This window comes from Hylobates moloch, unplaced genomic scaffold (genome assembly GCF_009828535.3).
Source record: "Hylobates moloch isolate HMO894 unplaced genomic scaffold, HMol_V3 SCAFFOLD_20, whole genome shotgun sequence".
NCBI lineage: Eukaryota > Metazoa > Chordata > Mammalia > Primates > Hylobatidae > Hylobates > Hylobates moloch.
Window position 1 is genome coordinate 49,882,679 of NW_026652295.1, and position 27,983 is coordinate 49,910,661.

Genomic DNA, 27,983 nt, shown 5'->3' on the forward strand with positions numbered 1-27,983 from the left:
TGCTGACTGCCCATCCTCAAGCCAAGTCCTAGGTGAGAGTGAGAACTTACAGCCCACTTTCTCTCTGGAACCTGGGAGGCAGCAGCATTGCAGATGTGCTCTGAGTTAGTGGCATGGTGGAAGTAAAGGAGAAAATGTGGTGTGCAACAGAAGCACCAGAAGACCTCTGAGTTTCCTCAGAGTGGCATGGAGATCAGAATCTGGAAGCTTGTGTGCCCCTAAGATGTGAAAGAGACGGACAAAAGACAAACAGTGACCCCTAAAGGGCCCAGAAGTCAGAGGAGAAAACAAAGTGGCCACCATGGCCCTTATGACCAGGGGCTCTTTGGATGGCCTCTATCAACACATGGCCCTTCCATATGCATTTCTTACTTTTCTTTGTGTCTCCACTGGCTAGCACAGTGGCCAAGAAGTACTTGCTTTGTAAAATAATGTAGTCGGGATAATGAAGCAGTAAAGTGTCACTAGGGAACCCGAGTTCTGTTTGCACCATTTTCCTTAACTCTCTATGTAACCAACCTCCAAGCACCATTAATAACAAAACAACTCTAACACTGGTGAGGAAATATGAAAAACAAACGATAGGCATATAGAATTCCGAAACGTGCAGGGCTACACAGTCTGTGAGTACAAGCTGGGATTGCAAACAAACACCTGAAGTATTTTTAAATTATTAATACTTTATTATATTAGCACTGAATATATTAATTTTTCTCCTAACATTTTAGATATCAAATATAAAGTGTAGTACATACACACATACATTGTGAATATTTTCTGTTTCCATCCATGCAGGTCTTATTAAGAGTCCTGTGAAGTGGAGGGAACTGGGGGTCAGACAGGACTTGTTGCAGAGCACTGGGTAAGGAGTGGCATTTCTACAGCTTCTTCAGCTGAGTGGATGTGCACCTCTTACTGCACATGGTGGATGACAGGGGTGACGCAGGTGCAGCCCACAGTCACCAGCACCTTCTCCAGCTGGAAAGAAACAGAGCAGCCTTGGTGCTTCCTCCGGAGGACCAGGGTCTCTTGCTGGATGGGAACAGAATTCATGGAGATGTCTTCCTTTCCTTGAGCATTGATGCAGCCCAAGTTCCTACACTGGGCCTGTACAACTTCCGAGGGGTACCGGTTGGGGTCCCAAGTGACACTGCAGGAGGGGCAAGCCAAAGCACAATGGTGAGGCATGGGGGAGGAAGACAGCGAATGAGAGCCCCACAGCACTGGGTGTTCACCTGCAGGGAGGCAGTTCTGCAGGGCGGTGGCACAGGCTCTGGAGCCACACAGCCTGGAAGCATACACCAGCCTCTGGCAGTGGCTAACCTTTGTAAGCCTCAGTTTCCTCAACTATAAGATGCGGATTTTCATATACCATTTTCTCATGCAACTGTTGAGAATACTCAGTGATACAAGTACATACAAAATACCCCACTGTACAAATGTTAGCATTCAATTAACATTAGATCTTTCATTGGCATTATTATTATTATTATTATTATTATTATTATTATTATTATTATTATTCTTTATTCTCTGCCTGGAGATTGAACGTCATTAGTCAGTCTTCCATCACTAGTCGGTCTACAGAGCCTGCTGCTTGGAAAGGAAAGCCACAGTCCCAGAGGTCTGTGAATCTCAGACCTTCTCTCCATTTCTCCTTTAATAGGCCCCTCTGCCTGGAGGCATAAAGACCACAACATTTATCCTGCCAGCTTGCCACTCATTGGACATACTCCACTTGTAGTGTGACACGACTCCCACCAGCTTACTTGAGGGTGTGTGTCCACTGTCTGAAACCTGAAGGATAGGCAGTGAGCCAAGGCCACCATGCACAGCCGAGGAGCAGGCCACTGAGAACCCAAACATGTCAGAGAGTATCTGAGAACCTACCAAGGAAAACAGTCCCGCTGGACACACACAGTAGGCAAAGAGCCAGAAAATTCGCTTAAGAGCAGCTTAGAGATGGGAGGCGGAGCGGATCTCTAGATCTGTCCTGCTGTATCCCTAGGGCGCCCCATATGTAAGTCTTAATAAACTCATCCACTCGCTAAGCTGGACTTGTCCAAGTCATTCTTTGGTCTCTCCACATCTTCCCAGTTTGAGGCAGGGGGCACTACAGTCCCAAGGTTTTCTCATAACACACTCACATGAGAAGCTATGTGACAACCCCAGAAGCACTTCAGTTGCCCCTGGAATCTATTTTTATACTTACATTTGGAGAGTATGAGGGAGTGCTTGGTGTTCCAAGAACCTGTATCTTAATGCCAAATTACAAGACTGTACCCTGAAGGTCTCCACCTAACATCCCACTTCCCAGACTGGCCTTTCTCCTCCACTCATTCCCACCCCTTAAAGGATAATGTCTAACCTGAGTGAATCTCTTAAACCGACTTTTGTTTCCCATTTATCCTCATGAGGAGATAATTATGCAATCTGCTTTAAAGAGCCCTCTCTTCCAACACAGGAAAATTTGTGAATTCTATCCTAGAACTACATGAAGCAGAAAAAGGCACAAAGTCTATGAGAATGTGGAACCAAAATATTAGGTGATATTTTTGAACACAAAGGTGAACCTAGTTCAAAACAAGAAAGATATGAGCTCCCAGGTAAAGTGAAGTTTTCATTGTTAAGAGGATTTTCCCTTTTATTTTTTCTATATATTCTACATTTTCTACTTTATGATTAGAATGAATTAACATATTTTTCCAAAGAATGTGAAGATCAGTCTCGTTTGCACTTACGTGTAATTCCAGGGGGAGGTGGAGCGGCTCTCGATGTTACGTGACATGGAAACACGCTGGTTTTCATTGATGATGCCAATGTCAAGCTTCATACTACCTCCTGGCACAGGCGGGCAACTCTCAGGCTTTTGGAAAAAAGTATGTCCTATTTTGGGGATTTTCCGAGCTGCCGCCTCACTCAGAAAGGCAAGCCCCAATATCGACAGCAGCAAGTACTTGACCTGGAAAATAGAAGATGCTGCAATCAGTTAGAGACTCGCCTCACCTACTACCTACTAGCAAGAGATGCATGGTCTGGCGGAACTCAGCACTCCTGCCCTTTTATGGGATCAGGGCTTCTCTCTGCACCTCAGTTCCTCACCTGGAAATGGGAACACTCACACCTAAAGGTATCAAGGTGCCAAACTGAGAACTAAACTCATTAGCCTAGCTAGTAACTGAAGCCCTCCGTAGTCTAAAAGCTCCCAAACAGCGAGACAGAAAGATGCTAGGGTCTGAGATTGAGTTAAAATCCTATCCTGGCTTCCTTGCTGAGCCTCTAGCTTCTCTTCCTTCCAACTGGATAATAATGCTAACTTCATAAGACTACTAATGAGATTAAATAGAATGTTCTATATAAAACACCTATAAATCTGTATAACAAAAATAGAGGCTTAATAAACGATAGCTCTTGTTTTTATTTCCAACTTGATATCCCATGAATCTCCCACAAAATCCTTCTTCGGAGCCACCCCTCTACCTAGAATACACTGCCTAGAATACCCTGTCTGTCAAAATCCTACTCTTCCATTAAGGCCCAGCTCAGATGTGATCTCCTCTAAGAACAGTCTCTAAAATGGTTCAATCAGAAGTATGTTTATTATCCTTAAATTATAAAGCTTTGATCATCTAGCACTCAAGCAGCATTTTTTAATTGTCTGGAAATGTAGTATTTGTGTTCCTGTCAGATCTACACCCATTAGATTGTAAGTTCCTGCATATTACACATGTTCCATAAACACTTTTGGAATGAATGAAAGAGTGAGTGAGTGAATGAATGAACAAAATGATACAGCTAAATTGAACTATTTAGTTAAGCTCACTGCATTAAGAAAAACATTATGCAAAACCAACGATAGCAAAGTTCCAATTATCCATGCTAATTGAAAGAAACCGGGGCACTAATGATGCACAACAACAGAGAATATGGAAACTATTTCTCTTTAGCTCTGGAGCATTTTTTTTATACTTACGTTGAAATGCCAGTTTATCTGGTGTTACACGAATGCGCAAAGAATGAAAATGCACTAAGACCTAATGAAAAGAAAAGCTAAAAATCTTGCCAGATTCCCTTTGTCACAACGATGCTTTGCTCACCCACCATTGCCACCGATCCTTACTGGGGATGCGCAAGGCCCATCACCAACTCTCAACATAATACAGAAGAAGAGCTGAAGGCCGGGTGTGGTGGCTCACGCCTGTAATCCCAGCATTTTGGGAGGGTGAGGCGGGCGGATCACCCGAAGTCGGGAGTTCAGGACCAGCCTGGCCAACATGGTGAAACCTCGTCTCTACTAAAAATATAAAAATTAGCCAGGCATGGTGGTGCACGCTTGTAATCCCAGCTACTTGGGAAGCTGAGGCAGGAGAATCCTTTGAACCCAGGAGGTGGAGGTTGCAGTGAGCCGAAATCGCACCACTGCACTCCAGCCTGGGCGACAGTGTGAGACTCCTTCTTGGAAAAAAAAAAAAAGAGCTGAAGATAAGTTATTTTTATTCTCTAGGCTTAGCATTGTTCAGGCTCACACCTTCCATGAGTTAAGGTAGGGAAGGTGATTAGACATGTTGGTTTCATAGGCCCTCCTTTTCATATTTTGCAGATACTAGAGACAAAAAACAATAAGAGTAAACAAAAAGGTCATAGTGTCCATTTGCCATACTAGGTATTTGCCATACTGAGGAAGTTGATACTAAAAAGAAGCTGAAAGCAAGGTTGACCCAGAAAAGTCAGAATGAGGCTGATTTGCCTTTAGATAATCAGCAATCAGCTTTCATCCCCCACAATCGTTCATTCATTCAACAACTAGTTCTTGACTTTATAGTGTGGTAGCTCAGGGCATGGGCTTCAGAGTCAGAAGTCCAGGGTCTGTAACTCAATTCCAGGACTCTTAGAAGCTATGATTCTGTTTCCTCAAAAAAAAAAAATAAATATGTGAAGATTAAATGAGATGATCCATATAAATCATGAAGAACACTGGCAGCATATTATTAAGTATCCAGTACTGGCGACTCTTGCTAACTCTATGTTGCACTACACAGCGGACTAGATAGATGTGGAATTTACACTCATATACCTTCTGTCTTGACAAACTGCTATGGCGTTTGTTTGTTTGTTTGTTTGTTTGTTTGTTTGTTTTGATGGAGTCTCACTCTGTCGCCCAGGCTGGAGTACAGAGGCACAATCTCGGCTTACTGCAATGTCCGCCTCCCAGGTTCAAGTGATTCTCCTGCCTCAGCTTTCCGAGTAGCTGGGATTACATACGTGCGCCACCACACCTGCTAATTTTTTGTATTTTTAGTAGACAGGGTTTCATCATGTGGTCAGTCTGGTCTTGAACTCCTGACCTCAAGTGATCTGCCCACCTCGGCCTCCCAAAATGCTGGGATTACAGGCCTGAGCTACCGCACCTGGCCTGCTATGACTTTTTTTTTTAAAGATGCCAACTTATATTAGAGGGTCTTAGATAACTTCCCAAGCCTACCAATCACATCTTTAGGGTTCTGAAGTAAATTCCTCCTTTGTGTTTTCTCTTTCCTCTTCTGTGTCATACTCACTGAATCACTATTAATTTTCATTGTGAAAACTTTTAAATACATACATTGGAGTTATATGATTTAGCAATAATTACCATGCTTCTAACAAGTCATTATTACACTTGCTTATATATTCTTAGAGTATATTAGAAAATTCTTTTACATCTCTTTAAACACTGGATTTTCACAACTACCTGGTGAGGTAATCAGAGCTAGTATTAATTATCCCAATTAGACAGGTGAAAGAGTTCTGTCCCAGAGGGAATAAATAACTTGATTGGGTTCACCAGCCTATGAGTCCCAGTCTGGGGACTCAAGCCTAGGTGTCAGTAGTCGGTGCTACTGTCATTGAAGGTCATTTTTATTATTACCAACATTAATCTTAGTTTTGTCTCATTAGAAGAGCCAAGTATTTTAAGTAATGTGACAGCTGTACTAGCTGTGCATAAGTGTTGTAGGTCACATAGCTCGTTATCAGGAAATCAGATGATGTCTGCAAATTACTCCAATTTGCTCCACAAAGCTTTTGATCTGAAACTGTAGATTTTAGCGGTTATGTAATACAGAGCAGGAGCTCTGAACCAGGCTGTTGCTGGTTCTTAAGAATGATTTAAACAGCACCTCTCACAGAAATCCAGAGCATGACTTGAACTCTTATATGCCACCTATAAAGCAGATGAATAGATATCGCTCTCAGTCTGTAGAATAGAGGACAGAGGCAAGGAAAAGCACAAGGTGAAGATGAACTGTAACAGGACACCAACCTTCTCAGCCTAGCTTTGCACCTCACTCTAATGTGAGCCCACCTGAGCAACCTGAACATCCATCCTCTATACTCACCAGCAATGTGTGAACGCATGTAAGCATGCACCTGGCCAACCTCTAGGTCCATGAGAATTTGCCTCAACTACTTATTGAGGATGTCCTATCTGCCTGCACCTCTCAACTTCTAATCCTATTCCAATGCTCCTTGCACTCTTAGGTTTCTTGCTGACAACCCAACAGATTTCTTTAAGGAAACTAGAAATAGAAATAGCTATGGAGCACAAAGCTACCCAACAGAATTGCTTGGATACAATGGCTTTAAATTCAGAAATCTTGCCTCTGATCCATTCAAAGAGAAGCATACTGTATGTGGAGACAGAAAGCTTAGATTGGTGTGCCAGTTCTTGTGCTTACAGTATCCAGCGATGTTAAATAAATAGCTTATTTGAGCTTTTGTTCATCTGTATAAAGTGGAAAGTATTCCCATCTACTTCAGTGGATTGATCAGAATTTCCAGGATAATAATAACAATATTAATATGAACAGTTAACACTTACTGAATGCTTTCTCTATCATTATCAGTCCTCGTTTATTAGAATGGCCAAATTAACTGAAAATTAAGCATACACAAATCTGCCAGTACAGAGTATAGACTCATTTATTCTCAAAGATATTAATTAATCCTTCCAATAAATGCCATGAGAAAGATGCCATTGTTATCCCCACCGTAAAGCTGAGGAAACGGAGGCACAAAGAAGATAAATAACTTACCCAAAAATCCTACATTTAGCAAGCAGTGGAGCCAGGTCTGCCTGACATCAAAGCCTATGCCCCTAAATATGGCACTTTTCTGAGCTACATGTAATCTTTAAAATAACACATAAATATAAAATAAAACATACCGTTGCTATATGCCATGAACCTTTTATGATATTCAAGCTCTTTTAAGTTGTATGGCTTGTAAAAGGAGAAAAAAGGGAAATTATCTAAGCCAGTAATATGATGCAGGATTTCCTAACCCCTGTTTTCATGTACCTCTATAGTAAATTCTTCCCAGGCCTTATCTGACTAATGCCAGGCAAGATTCCAGACCTGCTGGGGCTAGATTTTCATTGCATTAACATCTCTCTTTCCTCCAAGAAGAATGAGATGGTGCAAAATAAATAAACAGCAATCAGAGACATGGGAAATTTCCCTTCTCTAGGAGCTGTCCAAAGTCAACACTGGGTGATTTCATTTCTTCCATCCAGGGCACTCCTGTAGTCTCAGGGGAATCATTAAACCTCTTGAGGCCCCAGTTTCCTTGGTTAAAATGTATATGTACATAATCCCTAAAGGGCTGGCCAAGCTCCCACCATAAGAATTTCAGGCCAACCTGACTCTATAACGGATGGCCACAGGAGAGAACATGCTAGTTGTCTGTGATGCTAAGGACTGCACACACTAACACCACCTGGGCAAAAGCCATTGAGTGAAGAGCTGCATTTTTTTTTTCTTTGAGACAGAGTCTCACTATGTCACCCAGGCTGGAGTGCAGTGGCATGATCTTGGCTCACTGCAACCTCTGCCTCCCAGGTTCAAGCCATTCTCCTGCCTCAGCCTCCGGAGTAGCTGGGATTACAGGCAACTGCCCCACGCCCAGCTAATTTTTGTATTTTTAGTAGACACAGGGTTTCAAGTTAGTCAGGCTGGTCTCAAACCCCTGACCTCAAGTGATCCACCCACCTCAGCCTTCCAAAGTGCTGGGATTACAGGCGTGAACCACCAGGCTCGACCTAATTTTTGTATTTTTATTAGAGACCAGGTTTCGCTATGTTGGTCAGGCTGGTCTCGAACTTCTGAACTCATGTGATCCGCCTGCCTTGGCCTCCTAAAGTGCTGGGATTACAGGCATGAGCCACCACGCCTGGCCAGGAGCTGCACTTTTATGCCATTATAACTTTTCTAGTTATTTTTTTCTTTTTCTCCACCAGACAGGAGTGAAAATTAAAGTCATCTCTGTTTTTTAAAGAAGTAATTCCAAAAAGACCCCAATCAAACCTAATTCCTTAGGATCCTGTTTTCTGAAATCCTAGGCATGACTGTCCTTAAACCAGAATGATTGCTGCTACTCACCATGGCTGGGCCATGCAGGGTCTTCACTGTCATGTTGCGCTGGTGGCTTGCTTTGTGCAGGAAGCTCTTTCTGTGAATGTATCTTCCTGTGTATGCCTGTGTTCTATCAATAAGAGTACCTGTTAGTTTTATAGCAATCATTGCCCCTGTTTTGATTGACCTGCTTACTGTCTTTAAGTTGTGGTTGACCCGGAGTTACTGACGAATGCAGGGGTTTTTTTTTTATTCCATTTCCCGAAGGGGAACAAAAGGGGGACCCTAAAGAAAAGGATGACAGGAAAAGGACCAAATTTTTCTTTCCTTCTACCCTACTTCCACCCCCATTGCCCACAAATCAGAGCAAAATTTTTAATTTACTACAGAGATGAACCAAGTTAGAAATTGTTGTCAAATCTTTTTTGTTCTTCCACAAATTGCCAACACCCTTGTCACGGACCATATGTTCTACTTTCTAGTCATGCAATATGAATCGTGATTTAAATGGGAGAAAACTCATCCTTACAGGAGGCTTGGTACTAAACTATCTTTACCTCCATTTTATGAATGGGAAAACAAAACTAAAGAAATGAATGACATCAGTGAAAAAATTCAGAAATGATATACCCTGGTAGTTTTGTTATCTCCCAGAACTAATTATTTTTTAACCGCATGGTTAGACTCCCACTGGTGCTTAATAAATAATTATTATTCATTGTGTTGAAAAAACAAACTGTTTTCCTCTGCTCTCACACCACAACCAGCAACAAAAAAGATTTCCATGACCATATATGTGGGGATTCATCTCCATCAACCAGCAAGAAATCAATTCTTCATCCAATGCCAGCTAAGCATCTTCTAATCCAATTCAATTCTGACGCTATCTCCAGGTAGGTAGAGCCAGATCCCACAGGCTGAGAGGGCTCAGTCCCACAAAACCACTCCCACTTTAAGCACCAATCACAGGTCCAAGCCTCTGGGACTTCTGACCGACTGGCCTCAAGTTCAGGTTCCCACAACCCCTTGAGTTTGATTAGGCTTGTTAGAACAGCTCACAAAACTTAGGGAACACTAATTTATATTTACCAGTATATTCTAAAGGATATTTTTAAGGATACAAGTCAACAGCCAGATAAAAAGGTACATAGGGCAAGGTATGAAAGGGTCGCAAGCACAGAAGTGTTCCTTCCCATGGAGCTGGGGTGCACCACTCTCCCAGCACAGGGATGAGTTACTGTTTACCTTTCTTAGAACTTCCACACAGTGGTCCAAAGGCTCTTTGTATCCCATCCTCTTGGGCCTTTTACGGAGTCTTCATTGGGCAGACATGATTACAACATGGAAAACTGTAAACAAATGTGATTGGATTAAAAGGGTATAACCTGATATTAATAGGTTGAATGAGGAAACTCAGCCAGGCCTGTCTGTTCAGATTCTTCTTGGCCTCTCTGAGCAGCCTTCCTTCCTCCTGGGTAGAGGGAAGGACCTTTCCTGAATTGAGGGTCTTATGGCCTACGATTAGACAAGGTGAATCAAAGAATTTCTTTATGACCAGCTCCAAGACAAAAGGTGTGGGGGTGATGTTAGATGACAGGATATTTTCCGTTTCTATGGTCTTGGGGAGAAAAGGTGGGCAGGAGAAGTTCAGAGAGGGAGATTCTTTTTTCTGAGGCCTATTTCTTAGGCCTAAAGCACCCCAACATTACAATAAAAGACGGTCTTTTTCACCTTTATTGCTCTGAAGCTGTCTGAAGCTGCTTCAGGAACCAAAGACAAAAAAGCTAAATACCCTAACAAAAGATATGCTTATTATCTTTATCACTTAGGATGTAATAAGACTATGGGAGCTATGAACCAGGAGCCATGGACAAATATACATATACATAAAATCACATTTATACAACACTTAAATGCCCATTACTTTGGCTATCTCTAAGAATGATTTTTTTTTAACCAAAATTAATTAGCAAGTAGAAGCCTTTAAATGCAAGATTGGCAGCCCTGGTGCTGCAGCTGGGGCAGCAGAGCCAGGATGGCCCAGTAACTGACAGACTGAGGGACAGGCAGACTGACCATAGCCTACCAGCCAAAGGCCATCAGCTCGCTCAAGAACCTGCTGGCCAGCGGCTTTAGTGGCACGTGCCTGGTGTTCATGGGGCACCCTCTGGACACTGTCAAGGTCCGACTGCAGACACAGCCACGGAGTTTGCCTAGACAGACTCCCATATACTGTGGGACCTTTGACTCTCTCCCAAAGACTCTTAGAAGGGGCATCACAGGGCTGTATCAGGGAATGGCTGCCCTTATCATCGGTGTCACCCCCATGTTTGCTGTGTGCTTCTCTGGGTTTGGTTTGAGGAAGCAACTATGACAGAAACACCCAGAGGATGTGCTCGGCTATCCCCAGCTGTTTGCAGCTGGGATGTTATCTGGTACATTCACCACAGGCATTGTGACCCCTGGAGAACCCATCAAGTGCTTGTTACACTTTCAGCCTTCTTCAGGGGAAACCAAGTACACTGGAACCTTGGACTGTGCAAAGAAGTTGTACCAGGAGTTTCAGATCCAAGGCATCTACAAAGGGACCGTGCTTACCCTTATGTGAGATGTTCCAGCCAGTGGAACGTATTTCATGACATATGAATGGCTAAAAAATATCTTCACTCCAGAAGGAAAGCAGGCCCGTGAGCTCAGTGTGCCTTGAATCCTGGTGGCTGGGTGCATTGCAGGGATCTTCAACTGGGCTATGGCAGTCCCCCAAGATGTGCTCAAGTCTCCCTTCCAGACTGCACCTCCTGGGAAACATCCTAACAGTTTTGGAGATGTGCTGAGGGAGCTGACCTGGGATGAAGGAATCACATCCTTGTCTAAAGGGTCTGATGCAGTGATGACCTGAGCCTTCCAAGCCAATGCGGCCTGTTTCCTTGGCTTTGAAGTTGCCATGAAGTTTCTTAATTGGGCCACCCCCAACTTGTGAGGCAGAAGGCTGCTCAAGACTTCTGGATGCTGGAACTGTCGCTGAGAAGGAAGAGTAGTGGGCAGAACTAAGCAGACTTGGAGAATGAGGGGAGGAGACGGTGGGATCAGAGCTCTGCGCATGGACTTGGTGAGACTATTGCCTTAATGACATCCTCTACCTCGTATAACTTGGTGTGTCATTTCGCAACTTGAATTCATTCTTGTCAATGTAAGGGACCTTAAGAGGATTTGGAGATCTAGTAGTTTCTAGACCAGATACTACCTGTGGCAAGAATACTGCCTACCAGTTGACGGTTGGCCCTACCACACCCAAAGTGTTTCTCATTAAAGAGGTAATCTCAGCTTCTCACTGGAGGCACTTTGGATGTTTTCAACCAGCTGACCAGGGGCTGAGATCGTCTTCAATCCCTAGCCAGGAACACTCACTTGATTTCCATGGTACCACCTAATCCTGGGCTGCACATGGGGATTTGGACTTGAGCCCCACATCTGTGTCCAAGTGGACTGGGCATATATGCCCAGGAAGAGATAACCTATTAGCTGTTGGATTTTGCCTTTTTTTTTTTTTTTACACAAGTAATCAAAAGTAAAACTAGAGTAGAGTAGCCTCATTTCCCAAGAATAGGTGAAAAACTTTCCTTTCTACACAGTGAGGACAGGCCCAGCCTGCTGGGATAAGTGAGAAAACCCAGGGTGAAGGAAGGCTTTCTGCATACTCTTTTCTCATGAGAGTGTCATATTTTAACAAGAAACAATAAATGTTGTTTCTAATTTTTGAAGGAAAAAAAGAAGCCTTTAAATGCTCTGACATGAAATTTAAATGATCTGCAAAAAGTTAATTTGTATCAGTTCAGTTCAGGTTGTCAAACATTTGTTAAACACATTCTATATGTCAGGCATTGTGCCCTAGAGATACACAGACATTCCCCACAAAACAGTAATTTATCTTTTTTTACATCCATTAAGATTGGGTAAAATTATACATCATCTTTTCACAAGGCAGGACACATTCTAGCAGGGCAAAGTTATTTTCCTCTAGCGTAACATGTTCGAACAACTCTTTGTCATTTTCTTCACATGAAGAAAATGAAGAGAAAGTTGTTCTTAGGTTCATTGGAAGGCCCTCCAAAACTGATCAAAATTCTGTGATTACAGGCCTTCCATCCACCCTCCTCCCCTCCATGCCTGTGCAGTCCTCTGCACCTCTCTCTGGAACAACCAGAAGTGTAACTTCTACAAAAAGATCTCCTCAAATCACCCTTTCAGGCATTGTTCCTTTCCTCAACCTCTTGTGCCAATACTTGTGTATCTTGCCCTCACGTACATGTTTTAGGATAGTTCCCTGGGGTCTTCATATATCTGAGTAACTTTACCCTGCTTCCCAATAATCTCTACCAGCCTCCTTCTCCAAATATACATCCTCAAATATACAATCTAGATTAAACAGTGTATTCTATGCAAAGACAGACTCAAGTCCCCTGGCCAACCCCTTCTAGCCAGACTGAACCCCCTAAGCCCATCTTATGGAGAATTTTCAAGGCCTCCCTGGGAGTGACCTTCCATGTGCACAGTGGAGCTAGCTCCATGAAATCAAGAGCCATGTTTTCATCTTTGCTTGCATCACTCATGCTCCCAAAGCAACATGTGCAATAGACCTTTAAATGTGTACTAAATTGAGTGGATTGAGTCACTCAGTTTCTTCAGTGATCTCTTTTCCATTCAGAGCTGTACCTCAATGCATAGAAGAATATACCAGCTCTCTTGAAAGAAAGAATGAATAAATCAGTTGGAACCAAGAGTACCTCGTTCAAAACAAGAGGATTTGCTAGACTGCAGGGGAGAACAAAATGGTTCTTCATGTAAGCAGGAGGCAACACTGATCTTTGGTCACAGTTTTCCCCCTTGGGGTAAAAACAACTGTCTTATCAGGATGCCACACTGGTAACTGGCTACCACTGAGTTCAAACTAAATCAACAGATCCAGATTCTTATCTAACATTCATTGAGCACTTCCCATAATGTAAATCATGTGCTAATACCAGGGACACAATAACGAACATACGATGGGCAGATGGCTGACTGTGGTGGAACCCTTCACTGACTGGCTCTATACCACTCATGATCTAACCTGTCACCAGCTTTAAGAGTTTCAATAATGCATTGGAGCCATTATTCAACACACTGACAGTGAGAATGACTACAGTCAACTCCAAGAGCCCACAAAGAGATACCAAAAGACTCTGTTGTCTTAGCAATGAGTTACACACAGCCTCAAATGTGGTAAAATATTATAGTTCGTCAAACATCCAAATCAGCAAGATGTTTTCATGCCCTCATATGTGCTTGAAGCCATGATACATTTTGTTGGGGCTACTAGCACAGGCAATAGACTATATTATTAGTCTCTACCTTAATGAGCTTAAAATAGTCATGGAAAAAAGTGAACACGCACATATAAACCAGTAAGATAATAACACGAGATTTCTGGGAATAATGATAAAATAAATGTACACATTTAGTTTAACAAATCCAACTTTTAAAAAGGGGTATCTAGCCAAGTGTGGTGACTCACACCTGTAATCCCAACACTTTGGGAGGCCAAGGAGGGCAGATCACTTGAGGCCAGGAGTTTGAGACCAGCCTGGGCAACATGGCAAAACCCTCTACAAAAAATACAAAACTTAGCTGGGTGTAGTGGTGCACACCTATAGTCCCAGCTAATTGGGAGGCTGGGGCCAGAGGATCACTTGAGCCCAGCTACTCGGGAGGTTGAGGCTGCAGTGAGCAGAGATTGTGCCACTGCACTCCAGCCTGGGTTACAGAGTGAGACCCTCTCTCAAAAAGAAAAAAGAAAAAAAGTGCATCTAATCAAGATATACTACTGCAACATGACAGTATATCTGCAGTTACAGAAATTTATGCCTTGAAGTAAAGTGCTATCATAACAAAAAGCATGAAACAGTGGTCAGGTAGCAGGCCATAATGGCAATAAAATTGTAGGCTGGATAGATGATAATCCATGCTCTACAATGGCAAAACATTTAGTTAAACCATTGCCTGCAATAACTTGAGAGGCAGATCTTGTACCTAATAAACTTGAAGCTCTAGAGAAAGAGATTAGAAAACAGAATGTTAGTTGCATGTGTTTGGATACTGTTGTCTGCATTTGGCAAAGTAACACATGAAAGAGATGAGCTCAGGAAAGAGTTGGCAGGTTGATAAACAAAAATGAAAGGAAACGAAGACAGTTCGGAAATTCAGAACCCTAATTACCCAGGCGTGGCAGTGGGTGCCTGTAATCCCAGCTACTATGGAGGCTGAAGCAGGAGAATCACTTGAGCCTGGAGGCAAAGGTGAGCCAAGATTACGGCACTGCATTCCAGCCTGGGCAACAGAGCAAGACTCTGTCTCAAAAAAAAAAAAAAGGAAAGAAATTAAGAAATTCAGAGCCCTGTAAGGTTGCAATAGAAGATTGAAAAAGCCTTTGAAAGAGAAATGCACAACAAAACCTTTCAACCAAGTAAATTACCGAAGGGCGAGAATTAGAATGAAGCATCTGGAAAAAAATGTTTAATTGGATAAAAGGACTCAATTAAAAGTGTAAAAGTATAGTTCTAGTAATCTGCCATCAAATCAAGACAGAGTTATAGGAATGAAGAAACAAAGAAATAGAAATGTTCTAGGAATTATGCCTCAAAAAGAATTGACTCATTTGGGAGGCCGAGGCGGGCGGATCACGAGGTCAGGAGATCGAGACCACGGTGAAACCCCATCTCTACTAAAAACACAAAAAATTAGCCGGGCGTGGTGGCGGGTGCCTGTAGTCCCAGCTACTCGGAGAGGCTGAGGCAGGAGAATGGCGTGAACCCGGGAGGCGGAGCTCGCAGTGAGCCGAGATTGCGTCACTGCACTCCAGCCTGTGCGACAGAGCGAGACTCCGTCTCGAAAAAAAAAAAAAAAAAAAAAAGAATTGACTCAGATTAGAAGTTTACTAAGTTTTTGAGAGAGCTCTAGAAATTAATCAGGAACCAATCCTCAGTCCCCCAACCATCAAGGAACAAGAACTAAAGCTCTAAGAAAGGTATATTCACCAACACCATGTCAGATTTGACCAAAGAGATTACAGGGAGAAAAAATAAATTTTTTAAACCTTCCAAGAAGTGGAGCCAGGGACCACAGAGTAAAAAGGAAGTGAGCCTCTCCCAAAAAGCAGAAAACTACAGACCCCACAAACTCTACATCATTCTTGGGTTTTTTTTTCCTTTTAATGCAAAAGATTTCCAGTTTCAGATTTTTTTGAAACTACTAATTCAATGTTTCCTATTTGAGTCAAATATTCAAAACCATTATGCACTTTCTAGAATCTCCACAAAATCACAATTCATAGAAACTAACCCTTCTTTTTAAATGTAACGATTAGGTATGAGTGCGGTGGCTCACGCCTGTAAACCCAGCACTTTGGAAGGCCGAGGCGGGTAGATAGCTTGACCTCAGGAGTTGGAGACCAGCCTGGGCAACATGGTGAGACTTCGTCTCTACAAAAAAAAATACAAAAATTAGGCAGGCATGGTGGTGCACACCTGTAGTCCCAGCTACTCAGGAGGTTGAGATGAGGGGATCACTTTAGCTAGGAGGTCAAGGCTCCAGTGAGCAGTGATCGTACCACTGCACGCCAGCCTGGACAACAGATCGAGATCCTATCTCAAACAAAAGAAAAGAAATGATCATTTGTCAGATGAAAACGCTGTGCTAGGGTCTTCACATGCCAATATTTGTGAAAGTAGAAATTACTTGGGGTATAGGTAAACAAAACATAAAAAACACAGAAGTCTTCCTTTCCCTTCTGTCTCTGTAATTGTCTCTCATTCATTCTCTCTCTTTCTCAAAGCATGCAATTTCTGATCTTCTGATGAAAAAAAAGCCAGGAGAGACAGCAGTGAGAGAAGGGGATCAGAGGCAAAAGCTGAGAAAAGAAAAGTAAGGAGAAAAAAAGACTTCAGAAAGGAGTTTCCCCAGAGTGCCGTGTGAGGATCCCGGACGGAATACAGCTTAAGTGGCTGGACAAAGTTCCAGATCGCATGAGGGACCTCTCAATTCTGAATCTATTCTGTGGACCTGTGAAGGCTTTTGCATTCAAGTTTTATCTACTTGTTAGCAGAAACATCATTTATTAAACACTCACTCTGTACCAATCTCTGTGCTGGGTAACAGGAAGAAAAAGGTGCTACCAAAAAAAAAAAAAAAAAATTGCCATAACAGTTTTCTCCTTCCAAGAGAGCTGTGAATTTTATATCAGACCAGATGGCACTTCTGTCTTGAAGAGAACCTACCTTTTTGGAAGTGCAAAGACAGAGCCTATTCCAGGGTAAAGACAGGGAAATTGCTACACATAAAAAATAATATGGTCAGGCACAGTGGCTCATGCCTATAATCCCAGCACTTTGGGAGGCTGAGGTGGGAGGATCACTTGAGGCCAGGAGTTCAAGACCAGCCTGGGCAACACAGAGAGGCCTCCGTCTCTACATAAAATAAAATAAAAAAAATGCTGAGAATGGTGGTGTGTGCCTGTAGCCCCAGCTACTTGAGGGGCTGAGGTGGGAAAATCACTTGAGCCTAGGCAGTCAGGGCTTCAGTGAGCCATGATCCTGCCACTGCTCTCCAGCCTGGGTGACAGAGCAAGATCTTGTCTTCAAAATAATTATAATACTAGGAATTTTAGTTAACCCTAGAGAGAAGAGAAACGAGGAGAGCTGCCAGCCAGAAACTCCTAGTATCTGAGATGACCAGGGAACTAAGAGTCATGAGCCTTACATTCAAATTGTTTCAATGTGTATGTTGTGCTTTAATTCTTTAATTAATTCATTAATTCTCTTCCATTATTTACATGTCTAAGGTAAACCTCTTTATATACAAAACAGGTTTATGATGTCTACATGGAGCATATTATATATATACATATTATATATATATATATATAGAGAGAGAGAGAGAGAGAGAGAGGACAACAGCCTCAGGAGGGGAGGCAGCACGTATGGATAGAGCAAGATTTAGAATGAGAAAGTTGGCTCTTTCTTACCCCTCAATCCTGCAATCTAGGAGAATCTTACTGCTCAAAGTTTGGTCCTGGGAACAGCGGCATCTAGCTTGTTAGCACCTGGGGGCTTGTTAAAATTGGAGACTCTCCAGCCCCCATCCCAAACCTACTCATCAGGCTGCATTTTCACAAGGTGCCTAAATGATTCATATCACATAAAAGCCTGGGATGTACCTCATTAGGGAACATTAGGGAAGGTGCTGAACTTCCCATAAAATTGCAGTGAGGTTCACGGAACACATGACATTTTCTGAAATAGAAATTGAGACTCAAGTATCCTTGAAAGGCCATTGAGATTTGAAAAAAAAAAAAAAAAAAAAAAGACGTCTTAAATCTCAGAGCTTCACTCCCTCGTAGCTAAGAACCATACCTATCTTCCTACTTTGGAAGGTTCTTTGGCAAGCGTGGGGATGAAGAGAATAGTGGGAAACTGAGGCTGTTCTTTGTCAACGTTCGGCGGCAGCCTCCGTGGGCGTGGTCTGTCCTTGCAACCGCGGGCTGGCAGCAACTCCTCAGGGTTCCGTGCAGACTTCACTTACTCAGCAAGCAAGCTGATTTCCTGCGTTGAGGTGGATGGAATTAATCAACATGCTGCCAGAAATGCAATGCCTGGGGAAAGCCCAGCTGAGCATCTGTCAAACGCTGTCACATTTTCCTGGCTTCCTCCCACCAAAATTTCTCCTCAGCTTGATGAATCTGGGATCAGCAACTTTTGCTCCTGTCCTTTCCCCGAGTCGTCATACTGACAACCAACAGAGTTTGGGGATGTTGGGTGGGGATGACAAGCCTGGGCCCGGAAAGATGACCTTTCACTCCATTCTTGCCCAGGATTAAATTCCCAAGCCTTTAGGCATTGGCCCAAATCTCATGCCTGCCCTTCAACCTCATTTATTAAAGCAAATTCTTTCCCAAACCCTCCACACGCGACACACTCAATTTTCTGCTTTTGCTCCACAAAATAGTTTGAATTTCTGAGTCTTCACCCTCTCCAGGCTAGTGTCTTGTTCCTGGAATACCATTTCAGTTCTGCTCACCTGGGTTCTATCCAACCTCAATATCCACGTCCTCAGACCCAAAACCCACTTGTGTCTTTCCTTCTTCCAAACTCTCATCATACTTTCATGACATTTCATTTAGCAATTAACTGGAGACAACGAGAGACAACTTTTTAACTGTCTACTTGAATGGCTATTTGTACGTGCTTTGGCTATTTGTATGTGCTTTGGCTTTTTACATTTTAAAGTGTTTATTCCTAATCTGCTCTCTGGATCTTAAACTTGTTGAAGTAGACAACTGTGACTTCTTTCTGCCTTTTGCCCTTCCCACTATTCTCACACCCCTAGCAAATTATTCTACCCATAGCTGTAGATATTTATTCACTTGATTTAATTTGATGTTAATCCTAGCTTATTTCTTCTTCTACCTAATTTCTTGCTACCTTCAATTTCTAATATATCAGTACTCACAAAGTTGTCAACAAAATGATTAAAGTTGGAATGTTCTAGAGAAAACTTACACCACATATTTTCAAAACTTTAGAAATTTTTCAAAAGGGAAAGAGATTGGACTGTCTCTAGAACACCAAAGCTTGATGAACATCTAGTAGTGACGTTCCAGAGTGGAGTTATGCATGGAGGGGCTGTTTGGATTGGACCACCTCCAAGGTCCCTTCCAAATTTGTGATCCTATGGAAATTCAACAAAAAAAAATGGTATTTCATTTAAAGATACAATTTCAGTCTTGGAAGTGGGGGCGTGTGTGTCTGTGTGTGCGCACATGCACATACACAGATGCACACATGTATGTGGGGTGGGGTAATATAACTTCTACCCTCTTCAGTTTTTTCCTCTTTCTGTGGAAAACAATCACATGACTCCAAATGCTAAAAATTCCAAGTGTCATAACTGTATGTTTCCCATGAAGATCCGGATTGAGAAGAGAATAAGAGGCAGCAGAGATCCAGTGAGAGCACTGAAACAACCACACTTCTGAGAAATGTGTTACTTTCACTCCTGCACAGATCTGACTCAGAATGACGATTCTCAGGTTCTCCTAATTTCAGTTGAAATGCTGTGGAAGGACACAATGAAATGGGTTTCCTGTGAGGGACAGTTCATCTGTGCAGAGGTAAGGGCTTGAAGGATGTATGAAGGGCAAAGGAGAAAAAAAATGAACATGGGGAGGTACCTGGGGAGGAAAAGTGGAACCTGCCTGCTCTTCCTCTGTCTGCCCTCCAGGCTCCAGAGCAGAAGGCAGGAGCTCCTAAGTTAGCAGGGCTCATTCCACTGCTCTCTCTAATGCTTTTGGCCCTGAGGGGGACTGGGGACAGGGTAGTGTCAAAGGAAGGTGGATGAGAAAGGACACCAAGGAAAAAATAAAGACTGAAAAGGTTCTTGGCTATGCAGAGCCCAGCCCTTGTTTAAGCTGGAGAGAAGGCTTCATGTAGATTGCACATTTATGTCGATTATGCAGATTTTGCGTTAAACAACTCACTAGCAACTTTGTTATCCTGTGACATCTCTGATACCTTACAGGTCATCCCTAGACCTGGAAACCCGTTAGTTTAGCCATTAAGTCAGGCAAGACATCTCCTTATCTTTGATATCTGCACCTATCGTAGATTTCAGGAGCCACACAGGTCTTCAGAAACAATCTGGTGCAACCCACTCAGCTGATGATGGGGATTGAATGGCTTTCCTAGATAGCCAGTGGTGGAGAAGCTTGGCATGGACCCAGGCCTCTTGACTCCCTCTAGACTCTGTCTACAAATAAAGGGATCCCTCTCTCCAACTCTTTCGGTGCCATTTTTCCCTGGTCTAACACTATCAGCTCTTTAACAATGTGCTGACAAAGGAGGGAAATTATTATAATAGGAATAGCCCCGAGCTCTGCCTCCTGTCAGATCAGTAGGGCATTAGATTCTCATAGGAGAGGGAATCCTATTTTGAACTGCATGTGTGAGGGATCTAGGTTGTGCGCTCCTTATGATAATCTAATGCCTGATGACCTGAGGTGGAATGGTTTCACCCCAAAACCATCTGCTCTCCAGCCCCACATTCACCCTTCGACTGGGAAAAACTGTCTTCCATGAAACCAGTCCCTGGCACCAAAAAAGTTGAGGGGTTGTCAGAGGACCAAACTTATAAAGCAAGCAGCACCTTCTAAGTGATACCTAGGACTTGGGGTTAAGATACCTGAGCAATTCTGTTCTCTAAAAATGAGAAATGAAATTAGTCTTTGGACTTTTTATTCTAAACCCTTTTTAGCTTTTATACACTATCTTTTATACATTTATCTTTGTATGAGGAAGATTTTTTTTTTTTTTTGAGATGGAGTTTCACTCTTCTTGCCCAGGCTGGAGTGCAATGGCACAATCTCAGTTCACTGCAACCTCTGCCTCCCTGGTTCAAGCGATGCTCCTGACTCAGCCCCCAAAGTAGCTGGGATTACAGGCATGTCAACACGCCCAGCTAATTTGTTTTGTATTTAGTAGAGATGGGGTTTCACCATGTTGGTCTGGCTGGTCTCAAACGCCTGACCTCGGGTGATCCACCCACCTCGGCCTCCCAAAACGCTGGGATTATAGGCATGAGCCACCGCACCCAGCCTGTATTAGGAAGATTAATGGAAACAAGATCAGACCAGGTCATTTCAATAATAGTGGGGTTTTTTTTTTCTTTTTGAGACAAAATCTCGCTCTGTTGCCCAGGCTGGAGTGCAGTGGCACGATCTCAGCTCACTGCAACCTCTGCCTCCTGAGTTCAGGCAATCCTCCAGCCTCAGCCTCCCAAGAAGCTGGGACTACAGGCACGTGCCACCACACTGGCTAATTTTTTGTATTTTTAGTAGAGACAGGGTTCACCATCTTGCCCAGGCTGGTCACAAACTCCTGAGCTGAGGCAATCCACCCACCCCAGCCTTTCAAAGTGCTGGGATTACAGGCATGAGCCACCGCGCCCAGCCAATGATAGTTCTTAAGATGCAATATTCCACCAACTTTTCACCTCAGGTTCTCAAAGCTTATACAGTGGTAAAAGTTGCCTTTTCTGCACTTTCTCTGTTAATAATAGGAAGACTTCATAAACCACTTCCATAACTCTGAATTGCAGATATTGCTGAAAGTATTACGTCATGAGAAGTCTATGTGCAAGATCTTAAAAATAAACTTCAAATCTCAACCAGACTAAATGTGGCAATTTTTAAAAGGTAGGGATGGGATTGAGGATTATACCCAGTGTCAGCAAAGACGCAGGACAATAAAAGCATCCTCATACATACGTGTGGGATATATATAAATCAGCAAGTTAGTGAGGCATACCTAAAATTTTAATAATGTTCCTATTTTTGGTCCAGCAATTATACATCTAGGAAATTGTCCTAAGTAAAATAAGCATGTGAACCAAAATTTGGCAACATGGTTTTTCATCACAGCATAATTTGTAATCTGAAAAACTGATAACAAATATCCAGCTACAGGTATCTGAAAAAACATACCAGATAAGTTTTCTGTGGGTGACTAGATCATAAGTATCTTTTATTTCTTATGGTTATTTATAGTGTTTCACCAATGAAAAGATCCTAGTTTTGTAACAGGAAAAAAAAATATTTGAGTTGTTCTTCGTTTAAGAATGTTAACAGGCTCCAGCAGGGCAGTTTCCTGGTAACTAGAGTGACTACACTAGCACAAGCTTTGTGAGACAATATGAAATAGCAAACACCAGTCACTGCCGAACAGGCCCCTTTGCTCTCACGGCAAATCCCTGAGATGGCTCAGACGGCATCACCAGCTAGGGATGGTCTTCCACTTCATCATCACCAGCTAGGGATGGTCTTCCACTTCATCATCACCAGCTAGGGATGGTCTTCCACTTCATCTCTGAATACCAGTACCCACACACCTCGTCACACTAGAATTCTGTCATCCCATCCACGAGATTCACTCATAGATATAGCTCTGACCACCTCCAGCTCCCCAGAGCACTCCCAGCCCTTTGAAGGGAGCACACAGCATGCTGGTTAGAACATAGTAGTTGTCTGAGTGCAGTGGCTCACGCCTATAATCCCAACACTTTGGGAGGCCAAGGTGGGTGGATCACCTGAGGTTGGGAGTTCATGACCAGCCTCACCAACATAGAGAAACCCCATCTCTATTAAAAATAGAAAATTAGCCAGGCGTGGTGGCGCATGCCTGTAATCCCAGCTAGTTGGGAGGCTGAGGCAGGAAAATCACTTGAACCCAGGAGGCAGAGGTTGTGGCGAGCAGAGATCGCACCATTGCACTCCAGCCTGGACAGCAAGATCAAAACTCTGTCTCAAAAAAAAAAAAAAAAAACACCATAGTTAAGAATCAAGAGTGCCAGTAGGATCTCCACATTCTAGCTCTGAGACCCTGGGCAAATTATCTCATCTTTCTAGGCCTATTTCCTTCTCTATAAAATTGAGATAATAAAATCCACGTCATGGGGCGGAAGATTTAATTATTATAATTTATATGGTGCCTAGTATATAGCAGCAGGGCCATCGCTTCTCATCTGCCCCAGTCATGGGTACATAAAGTTGTGCCTGGGAGCCAAAGTTTGGTTGGGAGTTTAGAACCTATATACATCATCCCTGGTAAACCAATTTTCTCGGCTTTTTATTCTCCATTAGGGTTAAATGTGACCTGTGAACATTTGCCTTTCTCCTGCAATCAGATTTTCAAACATCTGACTTTAAATTCAGTTTCAAAAACATTTTTTGTCCCTAAATTCCTAAACCAGTTTGTTAATCTCAAGTGCCTAATCTGAAACTTGCTTATACAACTGGATATTCTATGAAGTGTCACTCTTAAAATTGGTTTTAAGATTCACCAAAAATGAGTTATAGTAGTTATATTAGGGTAGTAAGGTAATTTTTGTTCTCTAGCTTCCTGAATATTCCATGTTATATTCATAGTAAGTTTCTTTAAATAGGCCAGGTGCAGTGACTCATGCCTGTAATGCCAGCACTTTGGGAGGCTGAGGTTGGAGGATTGTTTGAGGCCAGGAATTCCAGACCAGCCCAGGCAACACAGAGACCCCATTTCTACAAAAAGATTTAAAAATTAGCCAGGCATGGTAGTCCCAGCTGTCTGGGAGGCTGAGGTGGAAAGATTGCCTAAGCCCAGGAGTTTGAGGCTGCAGTGAGCCGTGTTTGCACCACTGCACTCCAGCCTGGACAACAGAGCAAGACTGTCTCAAACAGAAAAAAAAACAACCACACACTTTTGTTTTTGGAGGTTTTTATCAGGTTTTATTGTGGTTCCTATTCAGGACTACATGCACTAAAATTACTAGAAAAGCAGCACACATGCGCAAGATTACAGGAGCTGACCTTTCTATTGCAAGGTTAAATAGTGGTACTTCAAGCTAGGAAGGTTTAGCTTGCCACAAAATGTACCTGCTGGGAGAACTATTATCAGAATGGTAAATCTCAGCAGAGGCTAATATCCCCCCACAGGCTGTGGGAAAATACTTAGAACTTAATAGTAAAAATATTCACGAAAAGACTGAAGAGAATGAGCTAGGATTACACGCTGGTTAATAATGGACCAGCCAGAATCCAAGACACATCACTAAGGCACCAGACTTGAAAAAGAAAGTAAACCAGGTTTACTTTTCAGGAATTTAAAGTGGAGTTAAAATTAATTTTGTTCTAAAGTATTTCTAGGATGGCCAGGTGCGGCGGCTTATGCCTGTAATCCCAGCACTTTGGAGGCCAAGGCGAGCAGATCACCTGAGGTCAGGAGCTCCGGACCAGGCTGGCCAACATGGTGAAACCCCCATCTCTACTAAAAATACAAAAAGTAGCCAGACATGGTAGCAAGCGCCTGTAATCCCAGTTACTTGGGAAGCTGAGGCAGGAGAATCAGTTGAACCCAAGAGCCAAGATCACGCCACTACACTCCAGCCTGGGTGACGAAGTGAGACTCTGTGTCCAAAAAAAAAAAAAAGTCTTCTAGAAATTCAATAAAATCTCTTGAAATAATTGGCAACATCCTGGGACACTACCCACAAAATAAGGAAGCATAGAAATCACTGTCCCTAAAAGGCATATTTAACATGGTGACCAACAACCCATTCTGACCTGCCTCTCCAAGCAGTCCAACCCAAGTTTTATCAAGTGGTGCCAGTGCTAACGTCTTGTGGGTGGAACTGGCACTGAATGTAAAGAAAATCATGGCCAGGCATGGTGGCTCATGCCTATAATCCCAACACTTTGGGAGGCTGAGGTGGGAAGCTCACTTGAGCTCAGGAGTTCAAGACCAGCCTGGGCAACACCAACACCGTCCTTACAAAAAATGTAAAAATTAGCCGGGCAGAGTGATGTGCATCTGTGGTCCCAGCCACTCAGGAGGCTCAAGAAGGAAGATCACTTGAGCCCAGGAGGTCGAGGCTGCAGTGAGCCATGTTTGCACCACTGCACTCCAGCTTGGGCTACAGAGCAAGACTCTATCTCAATTTCAAAAAGAAAGAAAGAAAAGAAAATGACATGCATTACCAGAAGGGACCTCAGAAATCATGTAGTTCAATCACGTTCTTTTCCAGATGTAGAAACCATGCACTTTCCTCTAAGTGGCCAGCCTAGCTTGGCATGTTAACTCTGGTACCTATTGTCAGAAAAGGAACTCAGATGCACATGCTTTTGCTTACCAGTGCAGGGCTCATGTCACCCTGCCAACCTTTTGGCTCTCAGGTGAGATTTCCTATGCAACAAGTTTAACACTCCACCCTCCCCACTTCCCTACATGTACACAGCAGACGTGGCATTACCTGGCTCTTGAGGAGGGGGGAAGGAAAGCATGGCAAGGAAGGGAAAGAGCTTGCACAGAGCTTGTTAGGGCTGAGCACCTGAGGCAGCCAGCACACAGGTGACTCTTGCACTTGCCATATTCTACTGACCAAACCCTCCAGGCAGAGCTCACTTCACAAGCTCAGAATCATTAGGACAACTGGTGTAGTCTGAAATCTCCTCAGAAGACATGAGAAAGAGAGGGCTGGCAGATTCACTGGTTTCTGTGAACCTTTCTCCTCTTTATCCCCCTTGATGTTTTCCTACCACCCGGCCCAGTTGTGAGGTAACACTGTCCTCAGGAGAAAGCTGAAAAACACATTGCCGAGCTAGCTCCGAGAGGGTCCTCTCAAGGGGAAGTGCTTGCCTCAGAGCCACACTGACCGGAATGTGGGCACCATCAGAGAGTGGAAAGGCAGGGAAGGGATGAGAGTTCAGGAATGCAACCAGGGTGAAATCATTGTAAATGGTTTTGATTAAAGGATCATGTTTCATAAACATTTGTCAAAATGAATCACTTTGTTTTAATGGGCCCTCGAACTTGCAGTAATCAAACCACTGCCATGAAGTAGTAATACGCCAGGCAGGAACCTGCCATCTGCTTTCCCAATTATGTCTCACAAGCATCCCACAAGGCAGGAATCATCCCCATTTTACAGCTGAAATAAAGCGTAGCATAAAACTTACCTGAAGATATTTGGTAAATGGTGGAGAAGAGATTCAATCTCAACAATCTTTACCAAATTGTCCTTTTTGAAAACCACCCTTTCATTTTGCCACTTCATTTATCCAGGGGAGTTAAGGAATAAGGTGCCATTTTTCAAGATACAACAACTTACTTCTCTAAGCTCCCCAAATTATTTTAACTACAGTATTTCAGACCACAAACCTAAATGTAAACAGACTTCTCTTTTGGAATGAGGCACATAGATAATTCAGTGGTTTTCTCTGGTGAATCTGGGTCACCACTGCAATCTCTGCAGGGTGGCAACAGCGATACCCTCGGGGATGACTGGCCTTGAGACATGTCAGCCCACCTGAGCAGCCTCTTTCAGGTCCCCACAGTAGGTCCTGCAGTGGATCACCTGTCAACAAGCAAGAACCTATCCTGGAAAAGCTTCCCAGCTCTTTTCTGTTCTTGTAAGCTGGGAACTACACACACAAGTTTCTTAAAACTCAGTGTAAAGGTTGAATCATGCTATTTTAATACAATTAATATCTATTGTGGCTGCTATATAGTCTTCTACCTACTATTCTTGTGACTAGCCTGAAGAGTGATGAAATGGTCAGCAAAGTAAACCTGATATTACAGCTATTATCACAATGGTAGGTGCACATATCCCCCTACTCTGTGCCTCAGTTTCCTCAGATGTGAAGGACAGACTAAGAGTCCTACTGACAGAATGTTCGCCTTTCTAGAACAAATCACTTGAGGAGATCCCTAAGAACTCCTAGAACTGTTCTTCATAGCTGTACCCCATCAGTCGCACCTGACATCCTCATGGTCCTCCCTGGATTCCTATATCTCTGTGTGTGCCCTCATTTGGTATATAATCATACTTAATTTTTTTTTTAATAAAGACAGGGTCTTGCCATGTTGCCCAGGCTGGCCTTAAACTCCTGGACTCGAGCAATCCGCCTGCCTCAGCCTCCCAAAGTGCTGAGATTACAGCCATGAGCCACTGTGCCCAGCTGTATACTTTATATTTTGAAATTTTCACCAACATATTGACATATCCCCAGCCTAGAGGCCTCAGAGCAGAAAGCACCACTTTTGCACCCACTGCTGTACCTAGCGCAACTTCTGATTCATTGCCAATGCTCAACAAATGGCAAATTCCTTCTTCTGGTACCACTGCACTCTCCTTTGAAACTGTGCTCTCTAGACCACTTCCAACAAGACTTGGATCTCGCATCTGTGAGGGGGGAAAAAAAAAAAAAATCACAGATAAAACAGAATTCCCCAACAATTTTGTACTACTCCCTTTAAGAGAAAAATCCCTTTGTCCTAACGAACCAAAGAATATCTCCTGCTTTGTGGTAAAGGATCACCCCTCAGCAAAAACGAAGAAAGTACCTCAGCAATCTTACAGCCAAGAACTGGCACAACTTCAGAGCCACATCTGCCACCAGAAAGCAGCTTCCGATCCATGTGACCGAGGCCCCCCATAAAGTCACATGATTAAGTAACTTGAAAAATTCTTCAGAAGCTATTCAAACCATGTAACGGTAGGACAGAAGTCCCGCCCTGGCCCCATCACAAGCTTTTGTGCAAACAGGCTAACCAACCCCAAAAAGTGGACACCCAGGTAGTTTCAAAAACATCCTATAGGCTGGGCACAGTGGCTCACGCCTATAATCTCACAGTTTAGGAGGCCGAGATGGGAGAATCACTTGAGTCCAGGAGTTCAAGGCCAGCCTGGGCAACAGAGACCTCATCTCTACTAAAAACTAAAATACACTTTGGGAGGCCGAGGCAGGCGGATCACGAGGTCAGGAGATCGAGACCACGGTGAAACCCCGTCTCTACTAAAAATACAAAAAATTAGCCGGGCGTGGTGGCGGGCGCCTGTAGTCCCAGCTACTCGGAGAGGCTGAGGCAGGAGAATGGCGTGAACCCGGGAGGCGGAGCTTGCAGTGAGCCAAGACTGCGCCACTGCACTCCAGCCTGGGCGACAGAGCGAGACTCCGTCTCAAAAAAAAAAAAAAAA

The 27,983-nt window shown here is 43.3% G+C and overlaps 1 protein-coding gene, 1 long non-coding RNA gene and 1 pseudogene across 3 annotated transcripts; 1 reads left to right on the forward strand and 2 right to left on the reverse strand.

Annotated features, from left to right (window-relative positions):
- Positions 1-662: 662 nt before the first annotated feature.
- Positions 663-9,711, reverse strand: IL17F (interleukin 17F). 2 transcript variants are annotated; one of them, XM_032140744.2, is made up of 4 exons: positions 9,633-9,711; positions 8,415-8,517; positions 2,742-2,962; positions 835-1,150 (listed from the first exon to the last, which is right to left on the reverse strand). In XM_032140744.2, exons 2-4 carry the CDS (start codon positions 8,445-8,447, stop codon positions 913-915), a joined length of 492 nt encoding a protein of 163 aa, XP_031996635.1. In that variant the 5' UTR covers positions 8,448-8,517; positions 9,633-9,711; the 3' UTR covers positions 835-912. The 2 variants fall into 2 exon arrangements, with proteins under 2 accessions (XP_058288657.1, XP_031996635.1); XM_058432674.1 differs by lacking the exon at positions 9,633-9,711 and having other exon boundaries at positions 663-1,150; positions 8,415-8,518.
- A 259-nt stretch (positions 9,712-9,970) lies between these two features.
- LOC116459809 (mitochondrial carnitine/acylcarnitine carrier protein-like) lies at positions 9,971-11,367 on the forward strand (annotated as a pseudogene).
- A 4,473-nt stretch (positions 11,368-15,840) lies between these two features.
- LOC131382137 (uncharacterized) lies at positions 15,841-27,387 on the reverse strand. The gene is made up of 3 exons (XR_009211345.1): positions 27,065-27,387; positions 17,834-18,022; positions 15,841-15,904 (listed from the first exon to the last, which is right to left on the reverse strand). It is a non-coding gene; the product is annotated as an uncharacterized LOC131382137 (long non-coding RNA).
- Positions 27,388-27,983: the final 596 nt, after the last annotated feature.